Source organism: Notolabrus celidotus, chromosome 10 (genome assembly GCF_009762535.1).
Source record: "Notolabrus celidotus isolate fNotCel1 chromosome 10, fNotCel1.pri, whole genome shotgun sequence".
Lineage (NCBI taxonomy): Eukaryota > Metazoa > Chordata > Actinopteri > Labriformes > Labridae > Notolabrus > Notolabrus celidotus.
Window position 1 is genome coordinate 21298616 of NC_048281.1, and position 17815 is coordinate 21316430.

Below are 17815 nucleotides of genomic sequence, written 5' to 3' on the forward strand. Positions count from 1 at the left end.
AATTTACATTCAATTTAAGCTAAATCTGGCTTTTCTTCTGGCCTCACTAAGCCTTTCTCAAACTTAACCAATTAAATTGCTAAATTAAGTAATCCTTATGTTACAAAGATTATGGATACGCAAAAGGCCCTGACCACTTTGTTGACTGGAATAATTTACACTTGAACTATTTTTGGGAAATAAATTAGTTGGCTTTAAGTCCTTCTCAACTTTTTACCTAAAGGCAGGATTTTACATGCTTTATATTGCAAGCAGTGTGAGCGGCTCTCCTTGTTTAGCACATTGATTGACTTCTTCCTAATGAATAATGCACCACTGAGTTTTTCCTATTATAGAGAGGATTGATAATCACTTAAAATACTGACAATAGTGGATATGAAGTTTCTGTTTTCTGCTTCTCCATAACATTAAAATCATGTAAAATTTAAATACACAGAACCGTGATCTATAAAAGCGAGCTTGAAAACGTGATGTTAAGTTGGGCTGCTGTTTTCTGTTGAGCAGGATTGGGTCTGTCTTTTTTTTAATTGGGTCCTCTGATCATGGAATGACAACAGATATTTACTTACCTGGTGAAGCCTTGACTAGAAAGTCTGCAACTTTTTAAATCTGCCTTCATACAGTCACACTATTATTCTGTACAGCATTAAAACACAATATTTTATTAGTGCCAAGACTCAATGACAGTATTGGACTGTAGGTGAACATTTCAAGGTCAGTTGCACCACATTGCTTTGTATTTCAGCTCATCAGAGTTTTAATTTTGACTCAGTTTAACTCCATTGAAATGTATGTCAACATGTAGAATATTGTAGATTGGTTGAATATGTATATACTTTTGGGATGGTTGATCAGTTTAATAACTTTGATGTAATTTTTTATCAGACTGCACTCCTAAACCTTCTTATTTATATGTACAAATGTTGATAGCTTGTATTTGTAAAGGTAATGATTGCCCTTCTATATTTTCTTACAAAAAAAAAAGAAAAAAAAGTGATTCAGTTTGTTTGAATAAACAAATGGAACTAAAAATTGGTTTTCATCCTCTTATTTCTTGTTATTTTGTGGGTCAAATTGACCCTTTTTAAGCTAAAAAAATAAAAATAAATGTTAAACGTATTTTTTCTATATGAAACTTCTTCTGCATGGCTTAATATGTGTGATCAACATATAAAATGAAAATGGTTCCTTTCACATATTTGCAACCCCCCTGCATGTTTGTATTACATAGATACTGTTCGTGGGTTAATTTGACCCGGCAGTCAAAGTAAGTAAGGAGTCAGAAGTGTCAAATACTAATTGTTTATTTGCAACTGTGTGACATATTTCTCACACACACACACACACACACTCACTCACTCACTCACTCACTCACTCACACACACACACACACGCACGCACACACACACACACACACACACACACACACACACACACACACACACACACACACACACACTGCAAGACAGCAGACAGACTCATCCATTTTTAAAGTTTTATTTGTAGTTCAGCATTGCATAATTACCATTTCATAAACATATTGCTTTATTTTTATCCTCAGGAAAGAGGCAAGTACAATAATCACATAAGATTACATTAGAATTTCTTGTTTAAAAAAGTTTTTGCATCACATTGTCCTGATTCATGAGGTAACTTTGGAAATGACAGGGATCATTTTATATAAGAAAAATCCTTATGTTCTCTTTATTTCAGCTGACATACTGTATCTTCCCCTATTTGCTTTAATAGAAAAGCCTCAGTACACTCAGACAGAGTAGTCCAAATCTATTGCCTGTAAAGGGTTACATTTTAAATATGGCTAGCTTTATAAACTTAGTTTCACAATAAGGCTTTCTAAGACACTTTGTTAAACTGAGGGCAAAGTGTCAATGTATATTTCTCTCAAAGTTATTTTACTAATATCTCATGTTTCTTATAGCTGAGCCTTACAACATAACAGTAACAGATGCAATCCTGCCACAGGGCACCATTCAAGGTTGGAGGGTTTCCAGTATCTCATGCAGCAAATGCATTCTAGCTTAAACACATGCTTATTAGTCCATAAGCTTTGATGCTGCATACAGCCCAAAGACAAAGAAACTGACAGTCTATTGGTGTGTGTGACATGATGTCTCTCTAAAGAGTTATGGCCTGTAAGTAGCTCTTCAACAACATGCAGCATACTGTGATAACAAACGTAAAACCTGACCCCACATTTTCCTTCAACCTGAGAGAAGTAAATCCTGGGGAAGCTACAGAATGTAAAAGCCCCTTGAAAAGATTTCTTTTTGAATCTGCACACTCATAGTAGTCATCTACATAAACAATACTAAGAATAATATGTGGCAATCACACATCAAAAAGAGATTACTGATATGTTAAAAGAAAAGGCTTCAACATATAAGGCTCAGTAAACCACTGGTGTTGGGTTTTTCGCGTAGGTAAGGTGGGGCACTCTATGTAGGCTTAAACTGAAACCTGCAAACTCCAATCAAAATAAACTGCTACATTAATGTTCTGTAAACAAAAATATATTCAAGACTTCTACTCTTCATTAAATATAAATAGCTTGCTATTCTTAGAATATTGTGATATAGTCTAGTTGTGGATATTTTTCTGAGTGGGAAAAATACTAAGTGTTTCAGTCGTATCCAAAATGGCTGCACTTTTATTCAAGATTTCAATTAGGGATGCACCATTCAGATCCTGGTATCGGATATCGGCTAGATTGGACTCAAAAAGCTAGATTGGATACCGGTGACAAGGGGCCGATATATAGTGCCTCCCCATATGGCAGATCTATTCATCTCAGTTCTTTTCTGCTTTTCTGTGTTTACAACAGCCATGTGCGTCTCCTACGTCATCAGCGCCGGCTGGTGGAGCATGATGGAGGATAACTACAGAGGCACTGCAGTTTAGGTGCACATCACGCTTCTTTTGCTAACAACTCCGCCGGAAACTCTCAACATGTGCAGTGCTAATGTTTCGACGGATGGCAGTCGCGCTGAAAAATATAATGGAAGCCCAAAGGAAGAAGTTTACGTCAGCTGTAGCCTACTGCAAAGAAGGAAGAAACCTTTGTTTAATGGATTCAAAGTGTGAAAAAACTGACAGGTTATTGGATTTAATTGTTCCGACAAAGTCAGAAAAGCCTGAAGTTGCCAAAACATGATTCTATCCTCACATTGAGGAATAGAGATTGTCAAATCAATACCTGGATTGGATCGGCTTAGTATCAGTATCGGCAGATACCATAGCCCAGGTATCGGTATCGATACCTAAATCGTAGGATCGGTGCATCCCTAATTTTAATTATTCATAATATAAGTATAACTTTTATTAAATTACTTATAAAAAATAAACAAATTTGAAAAACAGGTAAGTTGCACTTCTTTTGATTCAAGATGGAAGACCTAGATCAAAATTTTGGATTAACAACAATAAAGAAAGGACCACACTAATAAGTACCACTTAAGGTTAGAAATCAAGACATGCAAGAGCATCTTTTTTTAAATTCAGACAGAGTCCCACTTAAGGGATACTGCCCATAAATTGAGACAACCTCCTAAAAGCCCCTGCTCCAGCTCCAGCTCCAGTTCCAGTTCAACCACCTTTAAGATAAAAGCAGGAGCAGCAACTCACCAGGTTCCGTTTGTCTGATAAAAAAAAACCATAGCATTACCTGGGCCAAAGTTGTTTAGAATAGAAAAGTTCATAAATTACGAAAGAGTTTGAACAGCAACTATCTATCTATGAGTCACTGAGAGAGTCATGTTTGTATTTTAGTAGTAAATATTCACTGGGCATCAGATGACAGCTTTTACATGAGGCATTATTCCCTTTTCCTGAAGTAACCTGTTAATATCTGCCTGTTCAAAAATGGCACCAAAATAATGAAGAAGCTTGAGACATGAGTGAGAAGATTTAGAAAGTTGAAAGAGTTTGATATGGCTTGTCAAGTGTCGCCTCTGTCTGCTCTGAGTGAATGCTCAACAAACAACCCGCGAAGTGTAAAAGCAGGGAGATTTGAATCATGTGGCGCCTGAGTTCTTTACATGATGTTGATAAACCAGAGCAGGAGAACAAGGAAGCCATATTGTTCTCTAATTATTGTACAGCACACTTTAAGTTTGCTGTCTTTGATATTTACTCAAACATGCCTCCTGAGCAGAACACACTTCCTATGTATTCCGCTGCTGCGTTAAGTTTCCCTCTAACTTTTTGTTTCTTTGAACTGCTCTGTTGTCATTACTTCAACCAATACACATCACAGACATATAAACAGAGGGTGAAGGAGCTTACAATTGGACCTTAAAGCTATGATAAGCCTACAAGAGATTCAGTAGTACAGTGCAATTACCCCTCTCACCACCTGCTTTACAATTATTAGCATTTTCTTTTGCATAAAAAACATTTGCATTGTTTAGGACCAGAGGACTGCGTTGTGCAACATGTCGTCACAAACCTCCAGGTTGTGGAGAGATGCGAAGAAGACAGAGCATGTAGCTGGACATTAACGTTTCTGTGTGTAAGCGTGCTCAGTGGGAACTGTTGGTGCTCCAGTCGTAAGGGAGGAAGCTGACTTTAGTCTTCCCGGCAGAGAGGACATCCTCCAGGCTGCTCTTCTTCGGAGAGTCACCCATGTGCTCCAACACCCACTTCAGAAGCTTTCAGGGAGATGAGGGTGCAGATGAAACACAAAATGAGGTTAGTGACTTGATTAAACGTTGTTGGAGGGATGTTAACCGTGCATTGTGACATCCGAATATATGTGGACAACACTGGTCATTATGTTAGAGTACTATGGTATATAGGGGTGGGAATTGATAAGATTTTATCAATGTCAATGCCATTGTCGATTCTGCTTATCAGTCCAATTCCTTATCAATTCTCTTAACGATTCCTGGGTATTTTTTAAGGGGAAAACAAGGAACCATTTTATTTTTTCCAAAATTATGTCTGCACAAGACTGAACATGAACATATTCAACTTGAACATACTGAACAATAGGTTGACCTCATTTTCGGCTGCATGAGTCTGGACGTGGCCCCTGGAGCCTGGATGAAAAGACTTTGAATTTGGAGAGGAAAAACGCTTTTCCTCCGGGGTCATCGCGGAGGTATTTTAACCGCTCTTGGTGCCTCATTTTCGGGGGAGTTCTGCGTTCTGCAGAGTGTGTGACTAAATGCAACGTACTGCAACGTGACGTGACATTGTGCTGGGAAATTAATCATTAAAAAGAATCGATAACATTTGAGGTGTACAATTACGATGGAATTGATCAATTGCAACCGGTTCTAAGTTGGATCCTGTTTTCAATTCCCACCCCTACTGGTATAGCATCCTAATGTTTTTTTTTTTCCATAGACCCAGAGTACATAGAATACATAGTTTGTGAGTCTGACCAACCTTCTCATCAGTGCCTCCAAAATCAGCTTTGTACCATTTGAAAATCTGACTGAGTCGCACTTCCTTTTTCCCAGAATCCACCAGGCAGGCGTCATCGTTCTCTAGGAAGGCCTCAGCAGCTGTGCGGAGCTGGCTGTCAATGTCCTGATGGGGTAGAGTAGAACAGAATAGATTTCAGATCATTCAAGCCCTTAGGATTCACAAGATATGTTGTATAATGGGGGAAATAACCTGTGTGGTGCATTCCCATGAGGTTGTAGTTACTTTTTTATCAATAGCGACCAGTTTTTAAAAAATGCAATGACAAGATATGGACGGCATCATTAACAGCATTGTTCAATATACTAGTTTGTTCATTGAGCATCATAAAGAACTGAGACTAAGAGAAAAAATCCCTGATAAGCAAAAATAGATATAGTAGCTACACACCAGAGTATTTTCTCTCCTCTTACCTGTGGAGTGTAAGTTTTGATTGGTGGGCAGCCCTTTGCACCACAGTTCAAGGCAAAGTGGATAAGAGGCTCAGCATCTGGAAGGGCCACCTAGTGGACAACATGGGAAGTAAAATTCCACACTGAGTTATTTCATATAAAGGTGAGGTTAATAACTGGATCAGCTGAGAATAATTTGAGATTACTTGTAGTCGTGGGTCTGTTTTGGAGAAAGGCTTCAGAAGCTGTGCGACACCTTTTCTGTTCCCTCTCAGGACTCCATTCTCGATGTCCTGTAATGTGTACACCTCTCCGCCAATGAGGTAGCTGACATAGTTAAAGAACTACAAAAGAGAAATAATAAAAACATGTCAATGTGATCCATTCGCACACTTTTTGTATGTGTTAAGTCTTTATGTTATAGTGTGGGTGTAAAATACTGTCAGTTTTCTGTGAGTGTTTGGTGGAGACACTGTATCCTACCCTGTATCTTTGCCACATGTTGGTAGGGGCCCCTAGGCGTAGGTATCCATGGATGACCAAGGCATTATAGATGTTGATGAAGAAGGCCAGCTTCTCCTCCCGGCCGAGTGAAAGCAGCTCCACTCTCTGCAGCTGAATGGCTAGATCACAGTAACGCTCGAAGGCAGGGCTCAGGGACATGCCTTTGTAGTCCACTGACTGAGTGAAAACACAGAACATACATTCATTTTACAAATATATACAAGAAGTAAAATCAGCATGTCACAGAATCACTTGTAAGTGACCGATCTGGTTATGTGGCTCAGCTGTTTCACAGTATAGTCACACACCACAAAAACACGTCATGAACTTAATCACACAAGGTAAACCTGTTTGTGCAGCTTCCTCTATGCACATGGAACCACACATTAGACAATAACTTGAACAATGCAACAGCATGGAGGAGTATATGAACCAGTATCAAAAGCAACCAGGCATAACAGGCCAGTACACTGGGTATAAAGCTGAGAGTTAATGGAACGTTACCTTGCCATCAGCAGAAAGATGCTCAGAGAACAGTTTCAGAATCATCTCCCGTAAAAGCAAAGAGAGCTCAGAGGCTGAGAGAGACAGAAAGAAGAGAGAGATGGAGAAAGAAAGATGTATAAATGATTAATATTGTATACATTTAACAGTGTTTTCAGGCGAGAAGGAGAGAAATAAACAAAAAAAATAAAGCACTGGTGTTAGCAAAGCCAAGGAAAATTTTGCAAATGTATTCGATGGGGCGCTGGTGGACTAGCGGTCAAAGTGCCCCACATACAGAGGCTGTAGTCCGTGTCATAGAGGTTGCCGGTTTGCTGCAGGTCTTCCCCCGCTCTCCACTCCCCACATTTCCTGTCTCTACAGCTTTCCTATCCAAAAAGGCAAAAATGCCCAAAATATATAAACAGTCTCTGCTCTGTGACCCAGTCACAAAACTTGCTTTTGCTTGCAGTCCCCAGAGTGTGTCTTGAAGTGGGTAAAAAGAGTTTTAGATGTGCTGCTCCTGCAGCCTGAACCTGGTGCAGGAGAGCTTGGGTTTGAGGGAGCTTGTCTCTTTAAATGTTTTTAAAAGCAGACTGAAGGCTCTTGAGGAAGATGATTCAGTTTGTAGATGCTTTGACTGATGACTTTTGTTCTGAAACCCATGATGTGTTGTAATGTTTTAGAATGATGTGTTGTGTGTCTGTAACTTTTCTGGAATGTGCTGCTGCTGATCTTGGCCAGGACACACTTGAAAAAGAGATTTTTAATCTCAATGTGGTTTTCTCCTGGTTAAATAGAATAAAATGAAAATAAATAAACCAAATTTAATTGGATATTTTTAAAGACATCTTCCATGTTTTGTTGTTAATGTAAAATCAACACAATGTGGTTTAATTGGCAGATTTTTAAATGTTAACAATGAACTGGCACAAAATTCCAGGGTGTGACCAGGTGCTGTTACGAGATCACCAAATGTATACTCAAAAACCATGAAATAAACCCGTGGAGAAAGCCTCAGCCAAATCAAAAGAAAATAATGTACTAACTGCAGGAAGACCAACCTCAGTGTTAATCAAATGCAATTCTTCTTTGGGAACATAAGCTGTGAGAGTGCACTGCAGACAAGTCCAAGAGTAAAGCACCCAAGCATACAAGCATACTACTGCTTCAGAAGCAACAGTTATAACAACCTTTGTGTTGTTGAACACAGATCATCCTGTTAGTCAGCTCAAGAGGTGTGCAACATTCATCAAGTTAGAACAAGATAATGTGTTTCTTCACCACCACTAAAAGGACAAAACTTGAGGAAATGTAAACCTGAACAGTAAGAATGTATAAAAAGGAAGACACCAGTGGGGCTTTGTGATATAGATTTTTCAGGCCTTGTGTCCCTTTCCTTTTCCAATTCTATTCAAATGGATTAGGGATGCACGATATTGGATTTTCTGCCGATATCCGATATTTTACAACTCATTTAGCCGATTACCGATACCGATATATTTTTTTCGCACACCTAATTGCAGAGATCATGAATTCTCTTCTGTATTGGAATTAGCGTACAGTATTATGGTGATACTCTTATCACATCTGTTATGTAATATTCATTTCTTGTGCAAAATAAGAAAAATACTTAATACTTAAAACTGCGTATTTATTTATGACAATTGCTTTCAAACAAAATTCATACAAAAAGATACATCCTACTTAAAACTTGGATGATGCTCTCCCTGAGACAATCATAACAATACCCACAACCAGGGCAAATTTGGCCAATTTCACATAGTAAGTAAACCTAACCTCTGTTCACAGAGAACATGTGAAAAGTGCAACTGTACAGCAATTAAACCCAAATTAAATAAAATGATTTACTCTTTGACAGTAAATGTGCCTAAATTAGTCAGCTACATGTACCTTACAGACTGCTGCTTAAATTCAAATTTAACTTAAAACATGAGCCCAACATGTGTGCAGCAGACCATTATTTTATCAGTTAATTATACAGGCGGATATCGGCATGTTGGCCTATATCAGATAGTTCATTTTAAAGCCTATATCGGCTGATACCGATGATATCGTGCATCCCTAAAATGGATTAGAAGTTGTAATAATTGATCAAATTTGTGATAGAATCGTATTACTAAAATTCTCTTATCATATTTTATGGGGCATTCTTTACTGTTTTTTATCAGTGGGTTGTCTTGTTAGCCTTTTATCTGGGTCTGGTGATGACTGTGAAATGCAGATGAATGCGCTCTATGAAGCTTTCAGGTATTCTTTTGTTAGTGTGACATTTCCATTCTCTAATTTTATCATAGCCATCATTTTAGGAAGTGGCAGTCACAGAATAAATGTTTTTTTTTTTTAAAGGCCTTTAAAAGGTATATCATAAAGCCAAAGTTTCATTCTTAACACCCGAAGCTCACCACCACCATATCACACAACCCAAAGCCAACCCACAGAAGCATCAGATACCCAGCCAGCAGCAAGTAGAAGCCAGCAAAACCAAGAGCATTGAAGGACACCAGTGATCGTGAACCCTCTGTGTCTGTACGCCCCAGGTCCGGTCCTGACCTACCCTCAATGGGACTGCAAGCTGCTGTCTGTCCTGTGTTGAGGGCTGAATGAGGGTCATCCTCCAGCAGCCTGTAAAGTGTATCCATGGTTTCCTTTCCTTCTCCAAAACTGCCATCCTGCTGCCCACAGCCACGGACACTCACCATGTACTTCTTCTGCAACAATGCCTGGCCAGTTTTATAGGCCTCATCTCTGGCTAGCACACACAGGGCCACAGTCAGATGATGATTGATCTGGATTTGACTTTCAACTTGCATGAATCAGAGATAGTTTCATTTTTTTGTTGTCTGTTTTTTACTGCCGGTTGACAGCCTTACTTACCCATGCCCTTCTCTCTCTGCAGCCAGTCAACCAGTTGATCACCTGAGAAGCTGTTTTTGTACACTGTCAGGCCCCTCCTATGACTTCCAATCACACTGCCATGTTTGAGGTCCTCTACCAGGTCTGCAAACTCATCTCTTTCACACTGAAACTCTGTAACGGCAGGAAAATGCCAAGCCACACACGTACAAACACAGAAACACACATGTTCACACACATAAACCAACAAGTATGTGCATCTTTGCTGATCGGCATGTGTGCAAGATAAAACATTATCCCATAGGTGGAAGAGGAGGGTGAGAGGTTTGAGGAAGAATAGAAGCAACAGTTTCACTTCATTAAGAATATGGAAAGTATATGCATACCGTGTTCTGGGTTATTATGCAAGATACATTTTGGTGAATATATTGAAAACGAGGTTGACAGTCGTTTTCAAATTTGTTAGGAAGTCAGATAGTGAATATATTTCTTCATCTGTGTGGTTAAAATGATGCTTTTCGGCTGTATTTTTAAATAAATGCAGAATCTGCAGAAATGAGTGTGTCAAATTAGTATGCAAGTTGGTGATAAGAGCATATATCTTGTGAAAATTAAAAACTAGGCACTAGAAATTTTAAACATTCTATTAATTCAAAATAATAATATTTACTACAACTGTATTCAAACTTCAACAAAAACAACAGTTTTCTTTACATTTGTTAACAAAATGAAACTGTCAATGTCTTTAAACATTTCAAATCTAAAGTGTTTCTCAAATGTCAATAATATAACCTCCTTTTCTTTCAGTGAGGGTCAGAGGTCACTGGTAAACAGATTTAGTGAGGTTTCTGATGACTTCTCTGTAGACACTGTGAGCTGTATTTCTTGCTATTACTGCAAATGATCTTCTTTATTATTGACCACAAGTTCTCAGTCTGGTTAAGATCAGGTGAGCAGGCAGGCTAGTTCATGAGGCGATCCTCTTTAAAGCCCTGAGATGCCATCCTGTCCATGAGGCATGTGACGGTGCATTGTGCTCATGCATGAACACTAGCATCTTTTTCACTTCAGCTGAATGTCTTTTCCTCCATCGAGGAAAATACAAGAGTGTATTGTCTATATGTTGGAAAAACCCAAAACTTCATAAATAAAGTTTTAAAAAAACAAAAACAAAAAGAATGAAAGTTTCAACAAAACAACATAAATATTGACCCATATGTTCAGTTTATAGACACCTTTAAAAAAAAACAAAGCTGCTGGCTTGCTGCTAACTAGCAATGATGTTGCACTCACTTCATCAATACTATGGTTGGTTCTCAAACCAGTCCCTCCCCACTTCCACACTCGCAATCATAGCTGAAGCTCCCTTCATTGATTTGGAGTGATCAGGTACAACTGCAGGCCTTGGGACAACCTCCCCTCACTCCAGCGCATACAGGAACTTTATGTAACTACAGTTACATGTCACACAGATTCTAAGCAGTTTATATAAATGCTGTTTTCAACACTGGAAAGGGGTTAATAATACGGGAACGATCAACAGCGATAGAGCACGCCAACACCTGTGGAGACTGGCTTTTTGAGGGTCTAACAACCCACTCCCACTCCACACTCAGAGGATTTTGGACAGCACTCAGTGTGGCGGGCCTTCCACGCAAATGTGCAAACGGAGGGGAAGTGTGTGGGAAGAGGTGTAGGGGGCAGTTTGAGGAAGGCATTAACACTGTGGGTAACCTGCCACACATGCACAAGCACACGCACACACACGCACACACACACAATATATATATTCTTTAAAACTTGCAGTGAATTAGATTAAAAGGCTGTGTAAACTCCCTGTTGCACAGACTTTGTTTACACTGTAAGAATCTAATCACGTTTAATGAGGTACTGCGAGGCAGGCTGGACCACAAGGCTCATCCGGAGCATCAGGTTTCCTGTATCAACTGTCTGTGTTGGCATAAGTGACTGGACATGAGCACACAAATACACACAAACACACACACACACACCCACATGCATCTGCTGTTACCCAAACATACCGCAGTGCCCACATGAGCCAGAACTAGCTGTAAGCTATAGTTCATTAGAGTCAGTTCCTCACAACAGGGAAGCTTTCCCATAAGAGTGGTTCCTTTTTCGGGATGAAAAAATCAATATCTGAGCAGACCAAACAAACGACTAAAAGCTCTGTACATTAACAGCTTACAGCATGAACGGTGGATAAAAGACAAGAGAGATTAACCCTATTTTTGCGGCACATTTTCATCAGAGGTATAACGGCCATTCTTTTGTGAGGATGAGGCGGCAAAGTGATCAGCAAACAAAGAAAGGAGCTAAAACTACAAATAAATCCTCACCTCCATCTGTGTCTCCAGTCGTGCCCTCCTGTTGACCCTCCTCTGGTAGTGGTGGAGCATCTGCTGGAAGAGGCTCTTCCTTAACTAGATTCACTAACCTCTGAAGCTCCTCAGGAGCCTGAGAAAGGGAACAGATCAACATGTACACACAAGTATGTCAAATAAAATCAGACATGTTGATCACTGTTCAGCTTTCAAGTATAATGCGTTAGTGGCATCTTTAAGTTGTGTCTATTCCTCCTCACCAATTTTTGTAGGTCGTCGTTTCCCCCGACATGGATGTTGTTGAAGAAGATCTGAGGAACCGAGCTGCGTCCGGTCAGCTCCTTCACCCTGGATCTTAACTCTGGATGTTTCCCCACATCGACGTCGCACACTGGTACTCCCAAACGTCCCAGTGTGGCCTTCGCTTGAACACAATGGGGGCAGCCCTGGATGGAGTACACTGTGACCCGGCCCAGAGCGTTTCTGACAAACTCTTCCATCTGCATAAACAAAGCAAAGATCTCATACTGTTTAGACACACTTGGCCAAGCTCCACTGTATCACATGTGCACCATAGACTGTATGAATAACGGACGTAGTAGCCGTGATGTCACTCATCTGTTCTGAAGCCAATCGTTGGCGGGAGCCATACTGGAAATGCTTAACTCAACCTAACTGGTGTCGAGCTAGTGTGAGGTAAACAGGCGGGCTTCACACCTCCTCGCCAATACGTTCCCGCCTGTCAGTCATGTCAGTCATGTCCTCAAATGGGCAAAACTCATAATCTTAGTATCTTCTGAACTGTTGAACCCGTGTGCTGTTTTTTGAACCAGGCTGTAAACATGTTTATTAATGCTGCAAATATCCTCTTTTCTGAATTGGTGTGTATGTGGTTTCCGGTGTTAATGCAGCCAGCCTTAAGCAGACACTCGATGAAACTGCAGTTTATAACACTTCTGCATGGGCTTTATAGTTTGAGACCAGAGGCTGCCGCTTTGTGTGCACCCAATAATGCAAAAACTGTTCCTACCCCATCTATCTTTTATGCTCTTGGCTACCGAGCAAGTGGACATCACACAGTCGGTACTGTATTGTAACAAAGTGGAATAAAGCATGTTGAAAATATGGCTCCCAACCCCACTCTGTACATTTGCAGAGAGGAGATTAGAGCCATGTTCTCATGGCCAATGGAGGGATTAAACCCAGTAATCTCACAGTCTTTTAAATGTGATTAGAGGAGTTAAGGAACTGTTCTTCAGAAATGGATAATGGCTCAACTTCCTCCTGACTCACGTCTTCACATTTCCTTATGTTGAAAGCAGGCCAGTGCAACTTGTGTTTCATCACCTCATGTGAAATGTCTGTGGAGGATGTTTTATTAAGTTAGCGAGTGATTCAGTTCCTCATTCAGACTGATTAAACTTTAGGTCATCAGTGAGCAAATATTAGTTGAAGCTTATCTAGTTCAGGATCATACCACACCTCAGTTTGAAAAATAGGTCAAGGTCCAAAGTTCTTTCACCCAAGTAACACCACATCATGTCAGCTGGTTTTACTTTGTAATAGCAAAAATGCCAATACAACTTTGATACAAGATGATGGCCAAGCAGTTACTCTATCACAACCCCTGTTTCATAAGAGTTTGGACACGTTTTAAAATGTTCTTAAGAACAGAATGTTGATGGTTTGAAAATCATTTCTAGCCTATATTTAAAATTAAATACCAACAATATGTTTCAAAACTGATGGACAACAGAACACTGACAGCATTACCTGACAGGGTTTTGTAATGCTAAAAAAACACCTCGAGAAACATCTCCCAACTAATGAGGTTCATTTGCACCAGGTTAGTAACAAGGCTGTTTAAAAAGGGCATTACAGAGAGGCTGAGTCTCTCAGAGGTATAGATGGAAAGAGACTCGCCATTCTATGAGAGACTGGTTGATGAAGTGGTTCAGTAATTCCAGAATAAGGCGGCAAAGACACTGATTGAATCATCTACAGCACATAGTATCATTACAAGATTCAGAGACTCAATGGGTCCTCAGATGGAACTGCATTACAAACAGACATGACTCTGTAGTGGAAATCTCTGCATCAACTCAAGGTCACATCCAAAAACCATCGTCTACTGTGTGCACAGTTTGTCACTACATCCACAAATGCAGGTTGAAGCTGTACTATGAAAGAGGACACCATCTATAAACATGATGGGGAAAAACTCACAGTTTCTCTGGGCCCTAGTCCTTTTAAGATGGATTGAGATAAAGTGGAAAACTGTCCTGACATTCTTTTTGGAATTCGTGGAAGCCACATCCTGTGCTCAGCACCCAGCTCAAAAGCCAGTATCTCTGATAGTATGGGGATGCATGACATGGCTAGGTTACACACCTGGGAAAGCACCATTAATTCTGAACGGTATGTACAGGTTTTGGAGCTACAAATACTACCTTCCAGACAATGCCTCTCTCAGGCAAGACCTTGCACAATACAGCAAGAAGATGCCCAACAATATTTTGTACACATTACAACAGCATGGGTCTGTAGTAGAAGAGTCCAGGTGCTGAACTGGCCTCCCTGTAGTGCTGACTTGCAACATAATGAAAACACTTGGAGCATCATGTTACACTGTTGAGCAGCTGAAATATATCAGGCAAGAATAGGACACTTAACTTTAACTATTCCAGAAACTGGTCTCCTCTGTTCCCACACTTGTACAGAGTGTTGGTAACAGAAGAGGGGATGAAACACAAAGGTTAACATGCTTCTGTCCCAACTTTTTTCAAACATGTTACTTGCACAAATTTGATGAGGAAATATGTTTCATTAAATTATGAACAGTTTGAGTTTCAACATTTGATATTGTGTATTTGCGCTATTTCAAATAAGATATGGACTTCAAATGATTTGAAAACCATCATAATCTGTTTTCATCAACACTTTACAAAGCGTCTAAACTCATGGCTTTGTACAGAAGAGGATTAGGGCCACTGAAAAAAATCATTTTTTCTGAGTCAATTTTTTATTGTTATTATTATTATTATGAGGAAAAAGTCAGAATACTGTGATTAAAGTCAGAATTCTGAGATTGAAGTTAGAATTCTGAGAAAAAGTCAGAATTCTGAGATTAAATTCAGAATTCTGAGATTAAATTCTGAGAATAAATTCAGAATTCTGAGATTAAAGTCAGAATTCTGAGATTAAATTCTGAGAATAAATTCAGAATTCTGAGAAAAAGTCAGAATTCTGAGATTAAATTCTGAATTCTGAGATTAAATTCTGAGATTAAATTCTGAGATTAAATTCAGAATTCTGAGATTAAATTTTGAGATTAAAGTCAGAATTCTGAGATTTAATTTAGAATTCTGAGAAAAAATTCTGAATTCTGAGATTACATTTTGAGATTAAGGTCAGGATTCTGAGAATAAAGTCAGAATCCTGACTCTTTTCTTATTATATAATTTTTTTTAAAAATGACCTTTTTTTTTCCAGTAACCCTAATCCTCTTCCGTAGCTTTGGGGTTGTATGTAAAGTATTTAAATGATCTCCTATGAATGTAAGTAAATCAAATTGCAAAGCTAAATTGAACCACCCATTTATGTGGAGACTTTTCTATAACTCAAAAGTATTATAAGGTAACATTACACGTGTCAGCGATTAGGACGAGGCTGAAATGGGGGATGTTCTGTCTAACGCTACATATGGTGTGAACCGTAACGTTACACGAACATGGCTAAACTAAGGAATAGCGTTAATTTGCTATTGTTGACATATTAGCAAATAATAACAACAGTACGTTACCTTTCAGCTACTGACAGTACAGTTTGAACTCGCTCAGTCTATCCCCGCTGTCCTGTTCATTCAAATATGTTAGTTAAGACATTTGCTTTGCGCAATGCCAGAAGAGAGGTCGGTTGTCTTTCAGGGAAATAAAACCAGGTGCGCTCACAGAGCACCATCTCTGCTGCCCTGCGCAGGCTAGCACACTTTAGCTGTTTGTTTAAGGTAGCTAGCTTGTTTGATGATGCCTTCAGGTGATCCTCGTAAAAAAAAACGATCAAGCAGTTTGACTGACAAATTAATTAAATATACAATTTTTTAAATATTATCCGACGAAAAAAGTATTACCTTATACGTTATCAATAGAAAATATCAGTTTGATACAATTAAGATAATTCTAAACACTGTATTTACTCTTGTCAACTATCCCCACTGGTTAGACATGCCCCTAGTCTGGAGACGATTTCTATCAGATGTGCCCTTGTAAATATGTATTATATCAAATCTAAAGATTATATCCACTCTTGTGTTTTCATTGTGCTTTCTATGACGGAACTGTTACCGTTTATGAACAGAAGATCCCTGGGCTTTTATGGGATGGCTTTTTTTTTTTTTTACAAATAGTTTGTGGTGGAATTCATCAATAAACTGGACAGCTCACACAGAAGACTCAGGAGACTGATGGCTTATGTTGAAATAGTTTATGTAGAACTCGATCAAGGAGCAATAACATAACTATTTACAGGCAGGAGAGTGCAGTGCAATTAAGACAATTATAAACACTGTATTTACTCCTGTCACCTATCCCCACTGGTTAGACATGCCCATAGTCTGGGGACGTTTTCTTGCTATACCAGTACAAAAACAAAGAGATATTTGAACCAAATAGTCGTGGATAAATTCCAAAGAAGAAGAAGAAACAGTCGCGGTCCATGGTCCACCTGGTCTAACTTAATTTAATTGTTCGTTTGTTTGTTGGTTGGTCAATTGATGGTCTTATTGTAACAATCAAATAATTTAAATTTGCTTAAAATTCTTCTTTTCTCCTTCTTCTTCTTCTTCTTCTTCTATCACTATTACTACCATAACCATGACTAAATCAATAACAGTTGCTCATTTATAAGAACTCATTGAAACAGCATTCTAAAAATATTATGTTTGGTCCAAAATTATGTGGGTTTTTTTTATTATATATTTTGAATTTTAAGAAGGTGAATACGAACATTGATGCAAAACAGGCCATGTTATCAGAATACCTGAAATGATTACTTTTTACACTATCTTGTATGTGAGACAGAGATTTGTGCCAACCGCCATCACTTATAAACAGTAACGGAGGCCACAGACTGCACCACGCTGACCACTGAACAGATCCATACCATCCCTGCCTTGTCTGTCACACTCCATCATCTCATCTCATCTTATACTCTCTCTCTGACTGCTGATGACATTAAAATAATGCATATTACAACATTATATTATATAATTATCTTTTCTAAATTATATTATGTTATATTACATTATTATTGTTTACTACAACTTACAGTCATATACCAATATGTGTTTATTATATTGCTTAATCTGTCATTGTCAACCATAATCACACCATGTCAACCTGTCACTACTGAAACATTTTTAATACTGCCTGTAATTACTTCTATATAATCCATTTGTAACATTTGTATTTATCTCAATTCCATTTGTAACATTGTATATATCTAAATTGTATTATATCTTTATTTATCTATTTTTATTTTTACTTTTTTATTTGACTAATTGTAACTTTTTCTTGATTGTACTTATGTCTGGGTTGCTGCAACAACTGAATTTCCCCCCAAGGATCAATAAAGTAATATCTTATCTTATCTTATTAAAGAAATACAATTCATCAAAATAGGTTGTGCCTATACCGAATGACTCATTTAATTCCTACAGCCTTGAATGCAACATTTTCTTTGCCGGATGAAATGTCATACTGTAGCTCG

The 17815-nt window shown here is 38.7% G+C and overlaps 1 protein-coding gene across 2 annotated transcripts; it reads right to left on the reverse strand.

Moving 5' to 3' along the window:
• Positions 1–1481: 1481 nt before the first annotated feature.
• Positions 1482–16048, reverse strand: zgc:152951 (uncharacterized protein LOC569013 homolog). Of its 2 annotated transcripts, XM_034694559.1 has the most exons (11): positions 15852–16048; positions 12310–12549; positions 12065–12182; positions 9726–9878; positions 9406–9600; positions 6849–6922; positions 6324–6521; positions 6047–6184; positions 5862–5951; positions 5410–5553; positions 1482–4667 (listed from the first exon to the last, which is right to left on the reverse strand). In XM_034694559.1, the coding sequence occupies exons 2-11, from the start codon at positions 12547–12549 to the stop codon at positions 4539–4541; spliced, it is 1479 nt and encodes a 492-aa protein (XP_034550450.1). In that variant the 5' UTR covers positions 15852–16048; the 3' UTR covers positions 1482–4538. The 2 variants fall into 2 exon arrangements, with proteins under 2 accessions (XP_034550450.1, XP_034550451.1); XM_034694560.1 differs by lacking the exons at positions 9406–9600; positions 9726–9878.
• Between the last annotated feature and the right edge of the window lie 1767 nt (positions 16049–17815).

What these genes read in the sequence shown, in the direction of transcription:
- zgc:152951 (XM_034694559.1), bottom strand. Translation starts at nt 12,549, where the DNA reads ATGGAAGAGTTTGTCAGAAACGCTCTGGGCCGGGTCACAGTGTACTCC. An exon ending in AGCTTGCAGTCCCATTGAGG is followed by an intron (nt 6,923 to 9,405) that starts GTAGGTCAGGAC and finishes TGTCTCTCTCAG; the next exon opens with CCTCTGAGCTCTCTTTGCTT. An exon ending in ATCTTTCTGCTGATGGCAAG is followed by an intron (nt 6,522 to 6,848) that starts GTAACGTTCCAT and finishes GTTTTCACTCAG; the next exon opens with TCAGTGGACTACAAAGGCAT.